General features: G+C 52.6%; 1 protein-coding gene across 1 annotated transcript in view; it reads right to left on the bottom strand.

Moving 5' to 3' along the window:
• Positions 1-7,317: 7,317 nt before the first annotated feature.
• LOC137352723 (cobalamin binding intrinsic factor-like) overlaps positions 7,318-23,923 on the bottom strand; it is a 45,418-nt gene continuing 28,812 nt past the window's right edge. The window contains exons 5-9 of the mRNA XM_068018467.1: positions 23,033-23,202; positions 15,358-15,544; positions 11,232-11,424; positions 9,102-9,220; positions 7,318-8,804 (exon numbers count right to left, since the gene is read on the bottom strand). Of these exons, the coding sequence (XP_067874568.1) occupies positions 8,743-8,804; positions 9,102-9,220; positions 11,232-11,424; positions 15,358-15,544; positions 23,033-23,202 (731 nt within the window). The 3' untranslated portion in view covers positions 7,318-8,742. The remainder of the gene's footprint in view (positions 8,805-9,101; positions 9,221-11,231; positions 11,425-15,357; positions 15,545-23,032; positions 23,203-23,923) is intronic.

The following is a 23,923-nucleotide window of genomic DNA, read 5'->3' as shown; positions in this document are numbered from 1 at the left end:
GGCAGAGAGGGGCCTCGGTTTAATGTCTCATCTGAAAGATATCATTTCCGACAGTGCAGCACTCCCTCAGCACCGACCCTCTGACAGTGCAGCACTCCCTCAGTACTGACCCTCTGACAGTGCAGCACTCCCTCAGTACCGACCCTCCGACAGTGCAGCACTCCCTCAGCACCGACCCTCTGACAGTGCAGCACTCCCTCAGTACTGACCCTCTGACAGTGCAGCACTCCCTCAGTACCGACCCTCTGACAGTGCAGCACTCCCTCAGTACCAACCCTCTGACAGTACAGCACTCCCTCAGTACTGACCCTCTGACTGTGCAGCACTCCCTCAGCACCGACCCTCTGACAGTGCAGCACTCCCTCAGTACTGACCGTCCGACAGTGCAGCACTCCCTCAGTACCAACCCTCCGAAAGTGCAGCACTCCCTCAGCACCGACCCTCTGACAGTGCAGCACTCCCTCAGTACCAACCCTCTGACAGTGCAGCACTCCCTCAGTACTGACCGTCCGACAGTGCAGCACTCCCTCAGCACCGACCCTCTGACAGTGCGGCACTCCCTCAGTACTGACCCTCCGACAGTGCAGCACTCCCTCAGTACCAACCCTCTGACAGTGCAGCACTCCCTCAGTACTGACCCTCTGACTGTGCAGCACTCCCTCAGTACTGACCCTCTGACTGTGCAGCACTCCCTCAGCACCGACCCTCCGACAGTGCAGCACTCACTCAGCACCGACCCTCTGACAGTGCAGCACTCCCTCAGTACTGACCCTCTGACAGTGCAGCACTCCCTCAGCTCCGACCCTCCGACAGTGCATCACTCCGTCAGTACTGACCCTCCGACTGTGCAGCACACCCTCAGTACTGACCGTCCGACAGTGCAGCACTGCCTCAGTACTGACCCTCCGACTGTGCAGCACTCCCTCAGTACTGACCGTCTGACAGTGCAGCACTCCCTCAGCACCGACCCTCCGACAGTGCAGCACTCCCTCAGTACTGGCCCTCTGACAGTGCAGCACTCCCTCAGTACCGACACTCCGACAGTGCAGCACTCCCTCAGCACCAACCCTCCAACAGTGCAGCACTCCCTCAGTACTGACCCTCTGACAGTGCAGCACTCCCTCAGTACCGACACTCCGACAGTGCAGCACTCCCTCAGTACTGACCCTCCAACAGTGCAGCACTCCCTCAATACTGACCCTCCGACAGTGCAGCACTCCCTCAGTACTGACCCTCTGACAGTGCAGCACTCCCTCAGTACTGACCCTCCGACAGTGCATCACTCCCTCAGTACTGACCCTCCGACAGTGCAGCACTCCCTCAGTACTGACCCTCTGACCGTGCATCACTCCCTCAGTACTGACCCTCTGACAGTGCAGCACTCCCTCAGCACCAACCCTCCGACAGTGCAGCACTCCCTCAGTACTGACCCTCCGACAGTGCAGCACTCCCTCAGTACTGACCCTCCGACAGTGCAGCACTCCCTCAGTACTGACCCTCTGACAGTGCAGCACTCCCTCAGTACTGGCACTGGGAGCATCAGCCTCGATTTTGCGACTGAATCTCTGGAAGCCTGGAGTCAGCAGCTTCTGACTCCGAGGCGCGAGGGAGTGAGAGGGGCCACTCGAGCCACAGCTGCCAGCATATAGAAATGGAGGCCGCTTGCTCGACAGAGTAGGTACCCTGGCCATTGTTAATATGGGGTCAGCAAATTGTCCAGCAGCTCCCAACTCCATGTGACCCTTGGGAGAAATTTATCCTGGATTCTCCGATGAATTTCCCTGAAAACACAATGCCCTGATAGGTACCTCTAGATTGAGGGTGAGTCAATGAGGGAGATGTACCAGTGCAAGATCAGAACATTCAGTGCCTGCGGAGGGCAATGGAATAATACAAAGGACTGGATGGCTGGTGTTTCTTTTGGTTGTTTCGAAGCTAAACTTTGCTCGGCAACTTTGGCAAGGAGTGTGAACAGGTGCTTAAATCAAAGTTTTCCAACTGAGGAGGTAGCCTTTGATCTCCAGGGCTTTGCAACGTCCTCCCGTCATTGTGTCCGTCCATTGAGGCGGATAAACATCCGTCATGGGCGGAGGTCATTGAATTGGAAAATAAACGCCTGCCAGGGAGATTCAGTGTCGTATTCGACCCAGGCCGAGGTTCCAACCACATACCCGTCCCATCACCCAGACCTCCCTGACATCGCCCCGTCTTCGCCCCTGTCTCAGCTCATCTGCGAATGGTACCCTCATCTATGTCTCTGTTCCCTCCAGACTTGACTATTCCAACACTCTCCGATTTAAGGGGAATGGGCAAAAGAATCAAAGGGGACATGAGGGGAACTGTTTTCACACAGCGAGTGGTGAGGGTGTTGAATGCGCTGCCTGAGAGGGCGCTGGAGGCTGGTTCAATCGAGGCTTTCAAAAGGGAATTGGATAATTATCTTAAGAGAAAAGATTTGCAGGGCTGCGGGGAAAATACAGGGGATTGGGACTCGCCGTGTTGCAGACAGATGGCAGGGACACGATGGGCCGAATGGCCTCCTTATTTTCTGTAACTATTCTATGATTCGGTGGTGTTGGTAGATTCCTCCAGTCCCGACAACCCTCCCTATCTCTGTAACATCCTCCAATCCCTACAACCCGCACTATCTCTATAACATCCTCCAATCCCTACAATCCTCCCTATCTCTGTAACCTCCTCCAGTCCCTACAACTCTCCCTAACTCTGTAACCTCCTCCAGCCCCTACACCCCTCCCTATCCTTGTAACCTCCACCAGGCCCTACAACCCTCCCTGTCTCTGTAACATCCTCCAATCCCTACAACCCGCCCTATCTCTGTAACCTCCTCCAGCCCCGACAATCCTCCTTATCTCTGTAACCTCCTCCAGCCCTCACAACCCTCCCCATCTCTGTAACCTCCTCCAGCCCCTACAACCTTCCCTATCTCTGTAACCTCCTCCAGTCCCTACAACCCTTCCTATCACTGTAACCTCCACCAGGCCCCACAACCCTCCCTGTCACTGTAACCTCCTCCAGCCCCTACATTCCTCCGAAATCTCTGCACTCCTCCAATTCCGGCCTCTTGCCCATCCCCCGATTCCCATCGCTCCACCATTGGCGGCCGTGCCTTCAGCTGCCCTGGGGCCCTAAGCTCTGGAATTCCCTCCCTAAACCTCTCCGCCTCTCTCTCTCCTCCTTTAAGACGCTCCTTAAAAACTGACCTCTTTGACCCAGCTTTTTGGTTGCCTGTCCTGATATCTCTTTATCTGGCTTGGTGTCAAGTTGTGTTCAATAATGTGCCTCTAAAGCACGTTAGGACATTTGACTATGTTAAAAGCGCTATATAAATGCAGGTTGTTGTTGCATTGTTTGTGCTTCTATTAGGAGGGGCCCCACGTTTTTCGGAAATCTCTTGGAATTTCAGCGGAGAAACTACTTGCACCCTATGGGTTGATAGTAGGAGCCCAGGGCACTTAGGGCTTGCATAGGTACGCATTTTCACATTGCAATATCATACACCATTGGAGGAGTCCATTCAGCCCATCATACCCTTCCTATCCAAGAACGAATCCCACTCCCCTGCTCTTTCCCCCATCCCCCTGCAAATTTTTCCCCTTCCAGTATTTCTCCAATTCCCCCTTTTGAAAGTTACTATTGAATCTGCTTCCACCGCCCTTTCAGGCAGCGCGTTCCAGATCACAACAACTCACTGCGTCAAAAAAATTCTCCTCATCTCCCCCTCTCTGGTTCTTTTACCCATTATCCTCAATCTGTGTCCCTCCGGTTACCGACCCTCCTGCCACTGGGAACAGTTTCTCCTCATTTACTCCATCAAAACCCCCTCATGATTTTGAACGCCTCGATTAAATCTCCCCCTTAACCTTCTCTGCTCTAAGGAGAACAATCCCAGCTTCTCCCCAGTCTCTCCGCATTAACTGAAGTCCCTCATCCCTGGGACCATTCCAGTAAATCTCCCTCCGCACCCTCTCCCAATCAGTCTGGGATTGGAAGGTGGGGCTAGTGAAAGATTCAAGAGATGAACTGCAATGAGGCGTGGCTGACCTGTTGGGTCAATTCGTGCAGGAAAATTGGTGCATTTATTTTCAGTTTTTGATAACAGATAAAACTGTCATAAAGTTTTGGGCAGGAGATGCAGGGGGAATGTGAGGAAGAACTTTTATTTACACAGTGGGTGGTAATGACTGGAACTCGCTGCCCACAAGGGTGTGGAAGCAGAGATGATCAGTGACTTTAAGAGGAAGTTGGACGGACACCTCCAAGAAATAGACTTGCTGGGCTACCGGTATCAAGCCAGGGAGTGGGACTGGCTGCTTGGCATGGTCCACTCCTCAATCATCCCTTCACCCAGTCCCCTCCCCTTCCACCGGCACCTTCCCGTGCAAGTGCAGGAGATGCAACACCTGCACTTTCACCTCCCTTCCCACTGTCCAAGGCCCAAACACTCCTTCCAGGTGAAACAGCGGTTTACGTGTACTTCTTTCAAATCAATGCATTGACTGTGATATGAAAGGGCTTCTGCTTTTGTTAAATATATTTTTGAGGAATTCATAGTCAAATTGAAGAAATGTTGGAGCAGTTTTTTCAAGCGGGTCATCAAGAGGACTTGTTTGACAACAACATTGACTGGTTGTCACATGACTCAAGTTAGAAATAGAACAGAAACCCTGGTAATTGGGGAAGATGTGTACAGAGAAGTGACAGGTCAGAAAGTGGACTTGCTGTTTTCAGTTTCACTTTTGAATTGTTTGGAGTTGGAGGAGAGCTTCCAAGGAGAAGAAGTGAAGGAATAAAAAGGGAGAGAACTTCCCAGGAGAGAAGGGAATTTGCAAGGAAGGCGCAAAGACCATAACCCAGCTCAGCTTTCCAGCACCTCTCCAAAAGACCCTGAGAAGTCCACTGTGTCAACTCATCTCGTCTCCTGTCTTTGAAGAAAAGCCTGCTAAATTAATTCTCAACGCCGCCTGAAAAGGACTGTTCTAAATTATCCCAGTGACCCGTCGATGTGTACTCAGAGGCCAGACTGTATGCCAGTTTTGGAACACAACATGTCTCATTTACTGTTTCTTCAAGAATGAAAAAGTATTCAGTCCAAGTGTTTTCTTTTGTCTTTTTTCGTAAAAGAGCTCTAAAACGCAAATCCCTTTATTTTTCCAGTTCACTGGTGTATATGTGTGAGTAAAAGTGTGAGGGGCTAAGGTTAAAAAGGGAACTTTTATATTTCAATCTGTATGATTACACTTTGCTTCATTTCTGGTTAAGTGTTGTTTTATAATAAACTGATAACGCTGTTGTTTATTAAAGAAACCTGGCTAGTGTGTTTTATTCTGGGAAGTATCATTGACTATATTGGGAAGTGGGACAATTTAAATATATGTTGTGACCTGTGGAGAAGTGGGACTGAATTAACTGTGCACTCCTCCCACCTCGGTCGTAACAGCTGCTCACGATGTCATTTCCTCTACATTGGGAAGACCAAACGCAAATGGTAACTGCTTTGCGAGACACCTCTGTTCAGTCAGCAAACATGACCCTGTGTTTCCAGTCGCCTGTCATTTTAATTCTCCATCTTGCTCCCACTCTGACCTTTCTGTCCTTAGCCTGATACAGTGTTCCAGTGAAGCTCAACACAAACTCAAGGAACAGCACCTGATCTTCCGATTAGGCACTTTACAGCCTTGTGGACTCAACATGGAGTACACCAATTTCAGATCACATCCAACACTCCCATTTTTTCAGACAGCTGGTGATGTTTCTGCTGTTGCCATTTACACCTCTTTGGGACCCATCCTTTGTTTCTTTTCTTGTCCTGTTACCATCTCCTTTTGCCATCATCTCTATGCCATGAAATCTCTCCTTCCTTCCACCCGATCACACACATTCCCTTTTCTTCCTCCCTCCCATTTCCCCACTTTCCCGTCCCCTGTACTTGTTTAAACCCTGCTACATCTCTAACTCCTTCCAGTTCCGATAAAAGGCCATCGACCTGAAACATTAACTCTGTTCGGGATGTAACAGGTTTTTTTTATTGATTCATGGGATGTGGGCGTCGCTGGCCAGGCCAGCATTTATTGCCCATCCCTAATTGCCCTTGAGAAGGTGGTGGTGAGCTGCCTTCTTGAACCGCTGCAGTCCATGTGGGGTAGGTACACCCACAGTGCTGTTAGGAAGGGAGTTCCAGGATTTTGACCCAGCGACAGTGAAGGAACGGTGATCTAGTTCCAAGTCAGGATGGTGTGTGACTTGGAGGGGAACTTGCAGGTGGTGGTGTTCCCATGCATCTGTTGTCCTTGTCCATCTAGGTGGTAGAGGTCATGGGTTTGGGAGGTGCTGCTTTAAGCAAATACAAAGGAGGGTCAAGGAGTGGAACAGAAGGGAAGGCCTGTGATAGGGTGGAAGGCAGGAGAGATTAAATGACAAGAGGGTACAGTAATGGGGCAAGCAAAGAGACAAAACCTAGTCAATGTGACAAAATTAATTGGTATAAAAACCATTTGGGCTAAATCATGGGTGGAGTAAGTGCCGCCAGGCCAACGAGCCTTTGTTGTAACAGGAACCATGAAGGAAATCCACCACGACATTCCCAAAATCCCCTCAATTCGGCTGATAAGGAGAGCCTTTGGAACATAGGCTTTGTATCAGAGGAGGGGCTGAAGTAAGTGGACAGCTTAAAAGGACGGTTTACAATGGGGCAATGAAAAGAATAGGAATTAATAGTCTGATACGAAAGAGTCTGTTTGGAAAATTGTTTAAACAAAACGGTGTGGCTGTAAATCACGAGGCAGGGTCGTGTCCAGTAGAAGAAAGTCCATCAATTGGACTGTGTAGACTGGGCCTATAACCTCTGGAGGTGATCTCACTGAAATGTGTACAATTCTGAGTGGGTTTGACAGGGTAGATACTGAGGGGCTGTTTCCCCACTGGCTGGAGAGTCTAGAACTAGGGGGTGGGGGGGGCTTGGCCATTCGGGACTGAGATGGGGAGGAATGTCTTCACTCGGAGGGTTGTGAATCTCTGGAATTCTCTATCCCAGAGAGCTGTGGATGATCAGTCGTTGAGTATATTCAAGACTGAGATCGAGAGATTTTTGGGCACTGAGGGGAAATCGAGGGATAGGGCGGGGAAGTGGAGTCGAGGTAGAGGCTCAACCATGATCTTATTGAATGGGGGAGCAGGCTCGAAGGGCCGAATAGCCTCCTCCTGCTCCTGTTTCATATGTTGCTCTGCAGATGCAGTGACCACTGAATAAATGAAGGCACTGGTCAGTTTAGGAAATAAATTCAAAGCCATCCTAGCGAATATATTGCAGAGATCTTTAATTAGTTAATAGAATGCCAAAGAATGTAGACAATATCGGTGAAGAGACCTACTTTTTCAGAAGTTGTCGAGTGGTAGGGAATTCTACAGATTTATAATTTGTAGTTTCACTGGGTAGAGGAGCAATGATTGAGACGATCGCTAAGGGAACAAACTGAGGGATGTGTATGAAGAGACAAAATTAATGGGGGACTCATCTAGCCCACACCATACCTCATGATGGATGTGGTATCATGCCAGACTTCCCACTCAGACTAGTTCTCAGCAATATCTTAAAGGAGGAGAGAGAGAGAGGCCGGAGAGGTTTAGGGAGGGAATTCCAGAGCTTAGGGCCCCAGGCAGCGGAAGGCACGGCCGCCAATGGTGGAGCGATGGGAATCCGGGGATGGGCAAGAGGCCGGAATTGGAGGAGGGCAGAGATCTCGGAGGGTTGTAGGGGCTGGAGGAGGTTACAGAGATAGGGAGGGCTGTAGGGGCTGGAGGAGGTTACAGAGATAGGGAGGTTTGTAGGGTCTGGAGGAGGTTACAGAGATAGGGAGGGTTGCAGGGACTGGAGGAGGTTACAGAGATAGGGAGGGTTGTAGAGGCTGATGGAGGTTACAGACATAGGGAGGGTTGTAGGGTCTGGAGGAGGTTACAGAGTTAGGGAGGGTTGCAGGGGCTGGAGGAGGTTACAGAGATAGGGAGGGTTGTAGGGTCTGGAGGAGGTTACAGAGATAGGGAGGGTTGCAGGGGCTGGTGGAGGTTACAGAGATAGGGAGGGTTGTAGGGTCTGGAGGAGGTTGCAGAGATAGGGAGGGTTGCAGGGGCTGGTGGAGGTTACAGAGATTGGGAGGGTTGTGGGGGCTGGAGGAGGTTCTGAGGTAGGGAGGGTTGTGGGGGCTGGAGGAGGTTATGAGGAAGGGAGGGTTGTGTGGACTGGAGGAGGTTATGAGGAATGGGGGGATGATGTCAATAACACAAGTGATAGAATGTGTTTGACATGGAGATATTGCAGGAGCCAATACTAGTGAATCACAGTGTGAACAGCGAGTGATGGTGAACGGGTCTCGGTTCGAGTTAGGACACGGGCAGAAGAGTTTTAGACAAGTTCAAGTTTCTGAAAGGTGGATTCTGGGAGAGTGGCCAGGAGAACGTTGGACTCGTCGATTCTGGTGGTAGGAAAGCCATGGATAAGGGTTTTCAGCAGCAGGAGATGGGCTGAAGCAGAGGGGAAGTGTTAGAGAGGCAGAGATTTCAGACACAATCAAGTTAGGGAGCTGGGCAGTGAACAGGGTCCCAGCAGAATTTCCACTGTTGTGTTGCTCAGCTCAAAACAGCAGCAGACAGTTCGGAATTGTCTCCTCCACAACCCTCCCTCGTCCTTGTTTCCCATCGCGACTCCATTCCCCTCCACCGCGATCCAGATCAATAGTTGCTAAACTTTGCAAAGATGTGTTCGCCATTTTGGGGTCTGTAATCTCCGATCCCTGGCAGGGGAAAACAAGGAGAAAAAAAAAATCAGAAGTATTCCCCAAAGTGCTGAACGAATGAAAAAAAGGAAGAGAGAGAGATAGAGAGAAAGAGAGAGATAGAAAAAAGAGCGATAGAAAAAAGAGAGATAAAGAAAGAGATGGAGAGAAAAAAGAGAAATAGAAAGAGAGAGAGAAATAGAGAGAAAGAAAGACAGAGAAAGGGTACAGTATCGTACAGACCAGGTTGCTGGTCTAATAATGCCTTTTACGGTCGTGTGCAGCTGCTAGTGTCACTCTATTCCAGGTTCTCACCCTGATCCAGTGGTGTTGATCCACTTAACAGTTGCCAGTATGTTTTATTTTCGCTGGATGCTGTCAGGCCCCTGATGCTGGTCAGTGACGGCCCCCACAGTGTCATCGTGACATTAAACCTTAAAACAAAGAACAGAGCGTGATAGAGACCGACAGTCAGATGCAGCAAGGCTCAGAGTTACTGCCATTGTAATCAGACTGGTCTATCTCCTTCACTCCCTCTCCCTTTCTCTGTCCCTCACTCTCATTCTGTCTCTGTCTTGCTCACTCTCCCTCTCCATCTCTGTCCCTCTCCATCTCTCTCTCTCTCTGGCTCCGAGGGGGTAACTTTAACAAAACCCACCAGGCAAGAACAGGAGGTCAGATCAGATGCTGGAGAGAGGGAGTGAAAGAGAAAAAGATAGACAGAGAGAGAAAGATGAAAGTGTGAGATACAGAGAGAGCGAGAAACCTAAAACATGAGCGAACGAGAGAGAGACAGAATGGGAGTGACATAGGGAGATCAAGAGAAATAGACCAAGAGAAAGAGACTGAGAGAAAGAGAAACAGAGAGAGAAAAACAAAGAGGAGACAGAGGCAGAGAAGGAGAGCGAAAAAGATGGAGAGGAAGACAGTGAGAGAGAATGGGATAGAGAGACAGAGTCAGAGAGAGACAAAGAAAGGGAGAAACAGACACAGAGACGGACAGAAAGTGACAGAGATAAACAGAAAGTGACAGATACAGAGACAGAGGGAGAGAGAGAAGGCGAGAGAGAGAGACAGAGAGCGAGAGAAACAGAGAAAAACAGAGGAGGCAGAGAGAGAGAGAGAGAGACAGCGAGAGAAAGAGATAGAGAGAGAGAGAGAAAGAGACGACGAAAGAGAGAGACAGTGAGAAAGAGAGAGAAAAACAGAGAGAGGAGGCAGAAGAGAGAGAGAGACAGAGAGAGACACAGAGAGAGAGAGACAGTGAGAGAGAGAAAAACAGAGAGAGAAGGCAGAGAGGAGGCAGAAGAGAGAGAGAGACAGTGAGAGAGAGAGACAGAGAGAGAGAGAGAGAGAGACAGCGAGAGAGAGAGACAGCGAGAGAGAGACAGAGGCAGAGAGAGACAAAGAGAGACAGAGAGAGAGAGACAGAGACACAGTGAGAGATAGAGATAGAGAGAGAGAGACAGCGAGAGAAAGAGATAGAGATAGAGAGAGAGAGAGAGAAAGAGAAAGAGACGACGAAAGAGAGAGACAGTGAGAAAGAGAGAGAAAAACAGAGAGAGGAGGCAGAAGACAGAGAGAGACAGAGAGAGAGAGAGACAGTGAGAGAGAGAAAAACAGAGAGAGAAGGCAGAGAGGAGGCAGAAGAGAGAGAGAGACAGTGAGAGAGAGACAGAGAGAGAGAGAGAGAGACAGCGAGAGAGAGAGACAGCGAGAGAGAGACAGAGGCAGAGAGAGACAAAGAGAGACAGAGAGAGAGAGACAGAGACACAGTGAGAGATAGAGAGAGAGAGAGAGACAGCGAGAGAGAGACACAGAGACAAAGAGCTGAATTTTCCCGTGGGATTTGGGACCCTGATGACCTGGGGGTCAGGAACTTTGCTGACAGTGGGATCGGCTCAGCTATTTTCCCGGAGCTGGCTCCTAATTTACCCCCCTCTGGACCAGCCATCCGATTAGAGCAGGCGGACAGGCTCCTGGTACTGGCGGCCCAGTCAGAGGGGCCGTGACTCTGAGGATGAGCAGCGTCACCAGGGGAGGGAGAGGGAGAGAGAGGTGGGAGCTGCTGAGACAGCTCGGGAACTCGGGGGAGCGGGGGCCTCCCCCGAACACATAAAGTCGAATAAAACATACAGGGCGCTGAGGGGGGTAGGTCCTGCCGAGTGGAGTGGAAATCCCTCCTGGGAACGGGGTGGGTGGGGGTGGGGGGGGTGATGAGAAAATGGCGGCAGGGACAGTCGGGTAAGGGCTGGTGGGGGAAGGGAACAATTGTTGAGCCCTGTAAAAGTGAAGGAGTCTCCCACCCAGGCCCTTGCACCTCTCAATTCCTCCCTAACTGTGACGGAACAGACAAGAGTCCAGACAATGCAGGGGGCCCTCACTGGGCTGAAACTCCACCCCACGGCGCCATCGGCAGGGCTGCACCCTCACAGACAGGCGTACCTGAATCGCTCGGGATGCATTTTCTGTGCTTCTTCCAGCACACGGATGAGTAGACTGCCCCTCGGTACAATCACATTCACCTTATCACTGAATGTCTGGTTCAATCCGTCGACAATGCTGTATTCGACGAGGATGTCAACAGGTTGGGTGACCGGAGGGGGAGTGCTGCTGATCTCTGGCAGGGTCAGGTTATCTAGAAACAGTGACAGAAAGAGAACAGGACAGAAACATTTCAGTCAGGAGAGTGAGCAGGCCATGTCTCACTGGCACAGTAAGTGTTGGACTGGAAGACAGGAGCAGAGGCTTCGGGGGGCGGTTACAAATAAATAAATCACGAAGATCAGTAACACAGGTCAGTGAGAGGGTCAAAGAAAAACATCGATCACTCGGTGAAAAGCAGAGAGGCTTCTGTTAAACTCGCACTGAGCCTTGGTTACACCATCCCTCCAGTGAGCCTCCGTTTCCTGCTCATAACACGTTAGAGGGTCAGTACTGAGAGAGTGCTGCACTGTCAGAGGGTCAGTACTGAGGGAGTGCTGCACTGTCGGAGGGTCAGCACTGAGGGAGTGCTGCACTGTCGGAGGGTCAGTACTGAGGGAGCGCTGCACTGTCGGAGGGTCAGCACTGAGGGAGTGCTGCACTGTCGGAGGGTCAGTACTGAGGGAGTGCTGCACTGTCGGAGGGTCAGTACTGAGGGAGTGCTGCACTGTCAGAGGGTCAGCACTGAGGGAGTGCTGCACTGTCGGAGGGTCAGTACTGAGGGAGCGCTGCACTGTCGGAGGGTCAGTACTGAGGGAGTGCTGTACTGTCAGAGGGTCAGTACTGAGGGAGTGCTGCACTGTCGGAGGGTCAGTACTGAGGGAGTGCTGCACTGTCAGAGGGTCAGTACTGAGGGAGTGCTGCACTGTCGGAGGGTCAGTACTGAGGGAGTGCTGTACTGTCAGAGGGTCAGTACTGAGGGAGTGCTGCACTGTCGGAGGGTCAGTACTGAGGGAGTGCTGTACTGTCAGAGGGTCAGTACTGAGGGAGCGCTGCACTGTCGGAGGGTCAGTACTGAGGGAGTGCTGCACTGTCAGAGGGTCAGTACTGAGGGAGTGCTGCACTGTCGGAGGGTCAGTACTGAGGGAGTGCTGCACTGTCAGAGGGTCAGCACTGAGGGAGTGCTGCACTGTCGGAGGGTCAGTACTGAGGGAGCGCTGTACTGTCAGAGGGTCAGTACTGAGGGAGTGCTGCACTGTCGGAGGGTCAGTACTGAGGGAGTGCTGCACTGTCAGAGGGTCAGTACTGAGGGAGTGCTGTACTGTCAGAGGGTCAGTACTGAGGGAGTGCTGCATTGTCAGAGGGTCAGTACTGAGGGAGTGCTGCACTGTCAGAGGGTCAGTACTGAGGGAGTGCTGCACTGTCGGAGGGTCAGTACTGAGGGAGTGCTGTACTGTCAGAGGGTCAGTACTGAGGGAGTGCTGCACTGTCAGAGGGTCAGTACTGAGGGAGTGCTGCACTGTCGGAGGGTCAGTACTGAGGGAGCGCTGCACTGTCGGAGGGTCAGTACTGAGGGAGCGCTGCACTGTCGGAGGGTCAGCACTGAGGGAGTGCTGCACTGTCGGAGGGTCAGTACTGAGGGAGTGCTGCACTGTCAGAGGGTCAGTACTGAGGGAGTGCTGTACTGTCAGAGGGGCAGTACTGAGGGAGTGCTGCACTCTCGGAGGGTCAGTACTGAGGGAGTGCTGCACTGTCAGAGGGTCAGTACTGAGGGAGTGCTGCACTCTCGGAGGGTCAGTACTGAGGGAGTGCTGCACTGTCAGAGGGTCAGTACTGAGGGAGTGCTGCACTCTCGGAGGGTCAGTACTGAGGGAGTGCTGCACTGTCAGAGGGCCAGTACTGAGGGAGTGCTGCACTCTCGGAGGGTCAGTACTGAGGGAGTGCTGGACTGTCAGAAGGTCAGTACTGAGGGAGTGCTACACTGTCGGATGGTCAGTACTGAGGAAGTGCTGCACTGTCGGAGGGTCAGTACTGAGGGAGTGCTGCACTGTCGGAGGGTCAGTACTGAGGGAGTGCTGCACTGTCAGAGGGTCAATACTGAGGGAGTGCTACACTATCAGAGGGTCAGTACTGAGGGAGTTCTGCACTGTCAGAGGGGCAGTACTGATGGAGTGCTGCACTGTCGGAGGGGCAGTACTGAGGGAGTGCTGCACTGTCAGAGGGTCAATACTGAGGGAGTGCTACACTATCAGAGGGGCAGTACTGAGGGAGTGCTGCACTGTCAGAGGGTCAGTACTGAGGGAGTGCTGCACTGTCAGAGGGTCAGTACTGAGGGAGTGCTGCACTCTCGGAGGGTCAGTACTGAGGGAGTGCTGCACTGTCAGAGGGTCAGTACTGAGGGAGTGCTGCACTGTCAGAGGGTCAGTACTGAGGGAGTGCTGCACTCTCGGAGGGTCAGTACTGAGGGAGTGCTGCACTGTCAGAGGGTCAGTACTGAGGGAGTGCTGCACTCTCGGAGGGTCAGTACTGAGGGAGTGCTGCACTGTCAGAGGGCCAGTACTGAGGGAGTGCTGCACTCTCGGAGGGTCAGTACTGAGGGAGTGCTGCACTGTCAGAGGGCCAGTACTGAGGGAGTGCTGCACTCTCGGAGGGTCAGTACTGAGGGAGTGCTGGACTGTCAGAGGGTCAGTACTGATGGAGTGCTACACTGTCGGATGGTCAGTACTGAGGAAGTGCTGCACTGTCGGAGGGTCAGTACTGAGGGAGTGCTGCACTGTCGGAGGGTCAGTACTGAGGGAGTGCTGCACTGTCAGAGGGTCAATACTGAGGGAGTGCTACACTATCAGAGGGTCAGTACTGAGGGAGTTCTGCACTGTCAGAGGGGCAGTACTGATGGAGTGCTGCACTGTCGGAGGGGCAGTACTGAGGGAGTGCTGCACTGTCAGAGGGTCAATACTGAGGGAGTGCTACACTATCAGAGGGTCAGTACTGATGGAGTGCTGCACTGTCGGAGGGGCAGTACTGATGGAGTGCTGCACTGTCAGAGGGGCAGTACTGAGGGAGTGCTGCACTGTCAGAGGGTCAGTACTGAGGGAGTGTTGCACTGTTAGAGGGGCAGTACTGAGGGAGTGCTGCACTGTCGGAGGGGCAGTACTGAGGGAGTGCTGCACTGTCAGAGGGTCAGTACTGAGGGAGTGCTGCACTGAGTTGGCAGACCCACCCTCCCCCGATCCTCTCATGTAGATACAAAAATTCCACAGCCAGTGCTGGGGGAGGAGCAGTCTCCTGGGCTCACTGTGGGGGGAGGAGGAGTCTCCTGGGATCACTGTGGGGGTAGGAGCAGTCTCCTGGGATCACCGTGGGGGGAGGAGCAGTCTCCTGGGATCACTGTAGGAGGAGGAGCAGTCTCCTGGGAGCACTGTGGGGGGAGCAGCAGTCTCCTGGGATCACTGTGGGGGGAGGAGGAGTCTCCTGGGATCACTGTGGGGGGAGCAGCAGTTTCCTGGGATCACTGTGGGGGGAGCAGTAGTTTCCTGGGATCACTGTGGGGGGAGCAGCAGTCTCCTGGGAGCACTGTGGGGGGAGCAGCAGTCTCCTGGGAGCACTGTGGGGGCAGCAGCAGTCTCCTGGGATCACTGTGGGGGGAGCAGCAGTCTCCTGGGATCACTGTGGGGGGAGCAGCAGTCTCCTGGGATCACTGTGGGGGGAGCAGCAGTCTCCTGGGAGCACTGTGGGGGGAGCAGCAGTCTCCTGGGAGCACTGTGGGGGGAGCAGCAGTCTCCTGGGAGCACTGTGGGGGCAGCAGCAGTCTCCTGGGATCACTGTGGGGGGAGCAGCAGTCTCCTGGGATCACTGTGGGGGGAGCAGCAGTCTCCTGGGAGCAGTGCTGGATCAGGAGCAATGTCCTGAGGACAGTATGTATCCTTCGAGCAAAACTTCAAAAGCAATCCATCGATTATCACGTTTCTGCTTGTGGGATCCTGCTGTGCACAGATTCTCCGCCCACTTTCCCACGATGCAACAGTGACCACCCCTCAGGAAGGAGCTGATTGGCTTTGAACGACCGGGGACGCCCTGAGCTGGTCAACGTCGCCCTGGGAACGGGGGCTCTGCTCCTCAGTGAACCTATCCCCTTCCGAAGACTTACCAAGATCGGCGGAACAGTTCAGCTTGTTGACATCCAGGTAGGTCTTCCCGTCCAGCGAAGGGGCGATTTGTGATGCTGACTGGGGATTGGAGAAGGATCCTCTCTCAACCTCCTCGAGGAGTTTCATCCGGGACTTTTTCAGGTCCCATGATCCCGGTGGGATGAGATCTGAGTTGACGGAGAATGCCTGGGACAGCAATATGGATAAGATGTCAGATGCAAGAGGGTATGGTTATGTTTCCGATGTACAACAGCGTAAGGGAAACGATGTAATGTACCATGTGACTTCTACTCGGCGTGTGACTCAGTGGAGAGCAGTTTTATCCAGGCCAGACCTCGGTCAGATTACTCTGAGTTGTCCACGTGCAGTATCGACATCAATAAAGAACCGACATGATGTATTAAACAATCTCTTCTATGTTTTTGGTACTTGTGTATAGTCAACACTAACGCAACATACAGTTTTTGTCTCCTTATTTAAGGAGGGATATACTTGCATTGGGGGCAGTTCAGAGAAGGTTCACTGGGTGGATCCCTGGGATGAAGGGGTTGTTTGATGAGGAGAGGTTGAGCAGGTTGGGTCTACACTCATTGGAGTTTAGAAGAGGTGATCTTATTGAAAGGTAGAAGATTCTGAGGGGGCTTTGACAGGGTAGATGCTGAGAGGATGTTTCCCCTCGTGGGGGAATCTAGAACGAGGGGGGGGGGTGGGTACAGTTTCAGAATAAGGGGTCTCCCTTTTAAGACGGAGATGAGGAGGAATTTCCTCTCTCAGAGGGTTGTTAATCTGTGGAATTCTCTTCCCCAAAAAAGCAGTGGAATGTATTCAAGGCTGAGTTAGACAGATTTATGATCTACAAGGAAATAAAGGGTTAAAGGGGGGCAGGCAGGAATGTGGAGTTAAGGCCAGAATCAGATCAGCCATGATCTTGTTGAATGGTGGAGCAGGCTCGAGGGGCCGAGTGGCCTACTCCTGCTCCTAATTCGTATGTGATACAGAAAGTAGATATGTGCAGAGTAACTCCAAGTGTGATAAGGAAACCAGAACTTTGCACTGTTTCTCTTGACTGAATTTATGAGGGACCATCTTACATCGATGGCCCCCTAGTTCTGGTCTCCCCTCACAGATAGAAAGAACCTCTCTATGTCTGCCCTAACGAACCCGTTCACAATCCTCTCAGCCTTCTGTTTTCTAGAGAAAAGAGACGCAGTCGGTACAATCTTCGCTGATAGGTATAACCTCTCAGTGTGCGTGAGTGTGTGTGTCAGAGAGCATGTGTGGGAAAGAGAGTGTGTGAGTGTGTGTGTCTGGGTGTGTGTGTGTGTGTCTGTGTGTCAGGGCATCTAGGTGTGTGTCTGGGTGTGAGTGTGTGTCTGGGTCTCTGTCTATGTGTGTGTGGCTGGGTATGCGAGTGTGTCTGGGTGTGTGTCTGTGTCTGAGTGTGTGTCTGTGTCTGGGTGTGATTGTGTCTGGGTGTGATTGTGTGTCTGGGTGTGTGTCTGTGTCTGGGTGTGAGTCTATGTCTGTGTCTGGGTGTGATTGTGTCTGGGTGTGGTTGTGTCTGGATGTGATTGTGTGTCTGGGTGTGAGTCTGTGTCTGGGTGTGAGTCTATGTCTGTGTCTGGGTGTGAGTCTATGTCTGTGTCTGGGTGTGATTGTGTCTGGGTGTGTGTGTCTGGGTGTGAATGTGTCTGGGTGTGAATGTGTCTGGGTGTGATTGTGTCTGGGTGTGTGTGTGTCTGGGTGTGAGTGTGTCTGGCTGTGAGTGTGTCTGGGTGTGTGAGTGTGACTCGGTGTGGGGGTGTGTGTGTGTGTGTGTGTGTGTGTCAGGGTGTGTGTGTGTCTGTGTGTGTGTTAGGGCATCTGGGTATGTGTCTGGGTCTGTGTCTATATGTGATTGTGTCAGGGTGTGTGTGTGTGTGTGTGTGTGTCAGGGCCTCTGGGTGTGTCAGGGTGTGTGAGTGTGTCTGGGTGCGTGTCTGTGCCTATGTCTGGGAGTGAGTGTGTGTCTGGGTGTGTGTCTGTGTCAGGGTGTGTGAGTGTATCAGGGTGTGTCAGTGTGTCTGGGTGTGTGTTTATGTCTGTGGCTGGGTGTGAGTGTGTGTCTGGGTCTGTGTCAGGTTGTGAGTGTGTCTGGACATGTGAGTGTATCTGGGTGTGTGTGTGTATCTGGGTGTGTGAGTGTGTCTGTGTGAGCATGTCTGGGTGTGTGTGTGTATGTGTGTGTGTGTGTGTGTATATGTGTGTGTGTGTGTGTGTGATGGCATTTGGGTGTGTGTCTGTGTCAGGGTGTGTGTGTGTCTGGGTGTGTCAGGGCATCTGGGTGTGTCAGGGTGTGTGAGTGTATCAGGATGTGTGATTGTGTCTGGGTATGTGTCTGTGCCTGTGTCTGGATGTGAGTGTGTGTCTGGGTGTGTGTCTGTGTCAGGGCATGTGTGTCTGGGTGTCTGGCTGTGAGTGTGTCTGGCTGTGAGTGTGTCTGGGTGTGAGAGTGTGTCTGGGTGTGTGTGTGTGTCTGTCTGGGTGTGTCAGGGCATCTGGGTATGTCTGGATGTGTGCCTGTGTCAGGGTGTGTGAGTGTGCCTGGGTGTGTGTTTCTGTCTGGGTGCGACTGTGTGTCTGGGTCTGTGTCAGGTTGTGAGTGTATCTGGGTGTGTGTCTGTGTCTGGGTGTGTGTGTTCATCTGGGTGTGTGAGCGTGTCTGGGTGTGAGTGTGTGTCTGTGTGTGTGTGTGTGTGTGTGTGTCTGGGTGTGTGAGCATGTCTGGGTGTGTGTAAGTGTGTGTCTGGGTGTGTGAGCGTGTCTGGGTGTGTATGTGTGTCTGGGTGTGTGTGTGTGTCTGGGTGTGTGAGCGTGTCTGGGTGTGTGAGCGTGTCTGGGTGTGGGAGCGTGTCTGGGTGTGTGTGTGTGTCTGGGTGTGTGAGCGTGTCTGGGTGTGTGTGTGTGTCTGGGTGTGTGTGTGTGTGTCTGGGTGTGTGTGTCTGGGTGTGTGTGAGTGTGCCTGGGTGTGTGAGCGTGTCAGGGTGTGTGAGTGTGTCTGGGTGTGTGTTTCTGTCTGGGTGAGTGTGTCTGGGCATGTGAGTGTATCTGGGTGTGTGTCTGTGTCTGGGTGTGTGTGTTCGTCTGGGTGTGTGTGTTCGTCTGGCTGTGTCAGGGCATCTGGGTGTGTTAGGGTGTGAGTCTGTGTCAGGGTGTGTGAGTGTATTAGGGTGTGTCAGTGTGTCTGGGTGTGTGTTTGTGTCTGTGTCTGGGTGTGAGTGTGTGTCTGGGTCTGTGTCAGGTTGTGAGTGTGTCTGGGTGTGTGGGCGTGTCTGGGTGTGTGTGTGTGTCTGGGTGTGTGTGTGTGTCTGGGTGTGTGAGCGTGTCTGGGTGTGTGTGTGTGTATGTCTGGGTGTGGGAGCATGTCTGGGTGTGGGAGCATGTCTGGGTGTGTGTGTGTGTCTGGGTGTCTGGGTGTGTCTGGGTGTCTGAGCGTGTCTGGGTGTGTGTGTGTGTCTGGGTGTGTGAGCGTGTCTGGGTGTGTGTGTGTGTGTCTGGGTGTGTGTGTGTGTCTGGGTGTGTGAGTGTGTCGGGTGTGTGTGAGTGTCTGGGAGTGAGTGTCTGGGTGTGTGTGTCGGGGTGTGTGAGCATGTCTGGGTGTGTGTGTCTGGGTGTGTGTATGTGTCTGGGTGTGTGAGCATGTCTGGGTGTGTGTGTCTGGGTGTGTGAGCATGTCTGGATGTGTGTGTCTGGGTGTGTGTGTCTGGGTGTGTGTGTGTGTGTGTGTGTGTCTGGGTGTGTGTGTGTGTCTGGGTGTGTGAGCATGTCTGGGTGTGTGTGTCTGGGTGTGTGTGTGTGTCTGGGTGTGTGAGCATGTCTGGATGTGTGTAAGTGTGTGTCTGGGTGTGTATGTGTGTCTGGGTGTGTGAGCATGTCTGGATGTGTGTAAATGTGTGTCTGGGTGTGTGAGCGTGTCTGGGTGTGTATGTGTGTCTGGGTGTGTGTGTGTGTCTGGGTGTGTGAGCGTGTCTGGGTGTGTGTAAGTGTGTGTCTGGGTGTGTGAGCATGTCTGGGTGTGTGAGCGTGTCTGGGTGTGTATGTGTGTCTGGGTGTGTGTGTGCGTCTGGGTGTGTGAGCGTGTCTGGGTGTGTGAGCGTGTCTGGGTGTGTGTGTGTGTGTGTGTCTGGGAGCATGTCTGGGTGTGTGTGTGTGTCTGGGTGTGTGAGCGTGTCTGGGTGTGTGTGTGTGTCTGGGTGTGTGAGCGTGTCTGGGTGTGTCGGGTGTGTGTGTGTGTGTCTGGGTGTGTGTGTCTGGGTGTGTGTGTCTGGGTGTCTGGGTGTGTGTGTGTCTGGGTGTGTGTGTCTGGGTGTGTGTGTGTGTCTGGGTGTGTGAGCATGTCTGGGTGTGTGTGTCTGGGTGTGTGTGTGTGTGTCTGGGTGTGTGAGCATGTCTGGATGTGTGTGTGTGTCTGGGTGTGAGTGTATGTGTGTCTCGGTGTGTGTGTGTGTCTGGGTGTGTGAGCATGTCTGGGTGTGTGTGTCGGGGTGTGTGAGCATGTCTGGGTGTGTGTGTCTGGGTGTGTGTGTCTGGGTGTGTGTGTGTGTGTCTGGGTGTGTGTGTCTGGGTGTGTGAGCATGTCTGGGTGTGTGTGTCTGGGTGTGTGTGTCTGGGTGTGTGTGTGTGTGTCTGGGTGTGTGTGTCTGGGTGTGTGAGCATGTCTGGGTGTGTGTGTCGGGATGTGTGAGCATGTCTGGGTGTGTGTGTCTGGATGTGTGTGTCTGGGTGTGTGTGTGTGTGTCTGTGTGTGTGTGTCTGGGTGTGTGTGTCTGGGTGTGTGTATGTGTCTGGGTGTGTGTGTCTGGGTGTGTGTGTCTGGGTGTGTGAGCATGTCTGGGTGTGTGTGTCGGGATGTGTGAGCATGTCTGGGTGTGTGTGTCTGGATGTGTGTGTCTGGGTGTGTGTGTGTGTGTCTGGGTGTGTGTGTCTGGGTGTGTGTATGTGTCTGGGTGTGTGTGTCTGGGTGTGTGAGCGTGTCTGGGTGTGTGTGTCTGGGTGTGTGTGTGTGTGTGTCTGGGTGTGTGTGTGTGTCTGGGTGTGTGAGCATGTCTGGGTGTGTGTGTCTGGGTGTGTGTGTGTGTGTGTGTCTGGGTGTGTGAGCATGTCTGGATGTGTGTGTCTGGGTGTGTGTGTGTCTGGGTGTGTGAGCATGTCTGGATGTGTGTGTCTGGGTGTGTGTGTGTGTGTCTGGGTGTGTGAGCATGTCTGGATGTGTGTGTGTGTCTGGGTGTGAGTGTATGTGTGTCTCGGCGTGAGTGTGTGTCTGGGTGTGTGAGCATGGCTGGATGTGTGTGTCTGGGTGTGTGTGTGTCTGGGTGTGTGAGCATGTCTGGATGTGTGTGTCTGGGTGTGTGTGTGTGTGTCTGGGTGTGTGAGCATGTCTGGATGTGTGTGTGTGTCTGGGTGTGAGTATGTGTGTGTCTGGGTGTGAGTGTATGTGTGTCTCGGTGTGAGTGTGTGTCTGGGTGTGTGAGCATGGCTGGGTGTGTGTGTCTGGGTGTGTGTGTGTGTGTCTGGGTGTGTGAGCATGTCTGGATGTGTGTGTGTGTCTGGGTGTGAGTGTATGTGTGTCTCGGTGCGTGTGTGTGTCTGGGTGTGAGTGTATGTGTGTCTCGGTGTGTGTGTGTGTCTGGGTGTGTGAGCATGTCTGGGTGTGTGTGTCGGGGTGTGTGAGCATGTCTGGGTGTGTGTGTCTGGGTGTGTGTGTCTGGGTGTGTGTGTGTGTGTCTGGGTGTGTGTGGGTGTGTGTATGTGTCTGGGTGTGTGTGTCTGGGTGTGTGAGCGTGTCTGGGTGTGTGTGTGTGTGTGTCTGGGTGTGTGTGTGTGTCTGGGTGTGTGAGCATGTCTGGGTGTGTGTGTCTGGGTGTGTGTGTGTGTGTGTGTCTGGGTGTGTGAGCATGTCTGGGTGTGTGTGTCGGGATGTGTGAGCATGTCTGGGTGTGTGTGTCTGGGTGTGTGTGTCTGGGTGTGTGTGTGTGTGTCTGGGTGTGTGTGTCTGGGTGTGTGTATGTGTCTGGGTGTGTGTGTCTGGGTGTGTGAGCGTGTCTGGGTGTGTGTGTCTGGGTGTGTGTGTGTGTGTGTCTGGGTGTGTGTGTGTGTCTGGGTGTGTGAGCATGTCTGGGTGTGTGTGTCTGGGTGTGTGTGTGTGTGTGTGTGTGTCTGGGTGTGTGAGCATGTCTGGATGTGTGTGTCTGGGTGTGTGTGTGTCTGGGTGTGTGAGCATGTCTGGATGTGTGTGTGTGTCTGGGTGTGAGTGTATGTGTGTCTCGGTGTGAGTGTGTGTCTGGGTGTGTGAGCATGGCTGGATGTGTGTGTCTGGGTGTGTGTGTCTGGTGTGTGAGCATGTCTGGATGTGTGTGTGTGTCTGGGTGTGAGTATGTGTGTGTCTGGGTGTGAGTGTGTGTCTGGGTGTGTGTGTCAGGGAGTGTGAGCATGTCTGGATGTGTGTATCTGGGTGTGTGAGTGTGTCTGGGTGTCTGTGTCTGGGAATGTGTGTGTGTCTGGGTGTGTGAGCGTGTCTCGGTGTGTGAGCGTGTGTCTGGTTGTGTGTGTGTGTGTGTGTGGCTGGGTGTGTGTGTGTGTCGGGTGTGTGTTTCAGGGTGTCTGGGTGTGTGTGTGTGTCTGGGTGTGTGTGTGTGTGTGTCTGGGTGTGTGAGCATGTCTGGGTGTGTGTGTGTCTGGGTGTGTGTGTGTGTCTGGGTGTGTGAGCATGTCTGGGTGTGTGTGTGTCTGGGTGTGTGTGTGTGTCTGGGTGTGTGTGTGTGTGTGTCTGGGTGTGTGAGCGTGTCTGGGTGTGCGTGTGTGTGTGTGTGTGTGTCTGGGTGTGTGTGTCTGGGTGTGTGTGAGCGTGTCTGGGTGTGTGTGTCTGGGTGTGTGTGTGAGCGTGTCTGGGTGTGTGTGTGTGTGTGTCTGGGTGTCTGTGTCTGGGTGTGTGTGTCTGGGTGTGTGTGTGAGCGTGTCTGGGTGTGTGTGTGTGTGTGTGTGTGTGTGTGTGTGTGTGTGTGTGTGTGTGTGTCTGTGTCTGGGTGTGTGTGTGAGCGTGTCTGGGTGTGTGTGTGAGCGTGTCTGGGTGTGTGTGTGTGTCTGGGTGTCTGTGTCTGGGTGTGTGTGTGTGTGTGTGTGTCTGGGTGTCTGTGTCTGGGTGTGTGTGTGTGTGTGTGTCTGGGTGTCTGTGTCTGGGTGTGTGTGTGAGCGTGTCTGGGTGTGTGTGTGTGTGTGTCTGGGTGTGTGTGTGAGCGTGTCTGGGTGTGTGTGTGAGTGTGTCTGGGTGTCTGTGTCTGGGTGTGTGTGTGTGAGCGTGTCTGGGTGTCTGTGTCTGGGTGTGTGTGTGAGTGTGGCTGGGTGTGTGTGTGTGTGTGTGGGTGTCTGTGTCTGGGTGTGTGTGTGAGTATGTCTGGGTGTGTGTGTGTGTGTCTGGGTGTGTGTGAGCGTGTCTGGGTGTGTGTGTGAGTTTGTCTGGGTGTCTGTGTCTGGGTGTGTGTGTGTGAGCGTGTCTGGGTGTCTGTGTCTGGGTGTGTGTGTGAGTGTGGCTGGGTGTGTGTGTGTGTGTCTGGGTGTGTGTGTGTGTGTGTGTCTGGGTGTGTGTGTGTGTGTGTGTGTCTGGGTGTGTGACTCTGTCTCTGTGCCGGAGTGAATTACCTGGATGGCCAGTCCTGTGCTGTAGAGATTGCCAATTATCCCGTCATCCTCCACATGCTCAAGTATCTGAGTGAGGACCTTTTTCAGAGCGTTCTCAATGTTCATTGTGTCTAATTTTTGCTCTTTATCTTTGACACACCTGAGAGCGAGTGCAGCCACAGCACCTGTGTCTACAGGGAAAGAGAGAGTGAGGTCCATCAATCTATTACTGACAATCGTCTGAGCAGTTATTGAGGAACCTTTCTGCATGTACAAATATTGTACAGCACTGTGTGTATCTATCCATGTGTGTGCCAGTGTGCCTGTATGTGTGTGTACATGTACATCAGTATGTGTTAATGCATGTGTATGACTGTACATGTTCGTGCATTTGTATGTGCATGCATCTGTATATCTGTGTGTGTGTGTGCGCGCAAGTATCTATACATCCGTGTGTCTGTGCGAGTACGTGTTTGTGCCTGTATATGTCCGCAACTGCATGAGCATACATGCTCGTCTGTGTGCGTGTGCATATCTGTATGTGTGCATGCATGTGTGCACGTCTGATCATTGTGTGCCTGTACATGTAACATATGTCTTTAGATGTGTGTATGTGTACAAGCGTATGTCCGTATTTGTGTGTGTGTATCTGTACATGTGAGATTGTGTGCCACTACATGTCTCTATATGAGTGCATATGTCTGTATGTTTGTGTGTGCCTGTATGAACAGCATGTGTGAAATGTGTGTTTGAATATGTGTCATGTCTTTCTGTATGCGTGGCATGTATGTCTGCGTGTCTGTATCAGTGTGCGTGTGTGCGCCAATATATGTTTACGTGTATCTCTATGTGTGCATCTCCAATATGTATGCATGAATACAAACAGAGACAGAGACACAACCAGAGACAGAG

Source organism: Heterodontus francisci, chromosome 39, assembly GCF_036365525.1.
Source record: "Heterodontus francisci isolate sHetFra1 chromosome 39, sHetFra1.hap1, whole genome shotgun sequence".
NCBI classification, from domain to species: domain Eukaryota; kingdom Metazoa; phylum Chordata; class Chondrichthyes; order Heterodontiformes; family Heterodontidae; genus Heterodontus; species Heterodontus francisci.
This window is presented reverse-complemented; position numbering and strand designations above follow the sequence as displayed.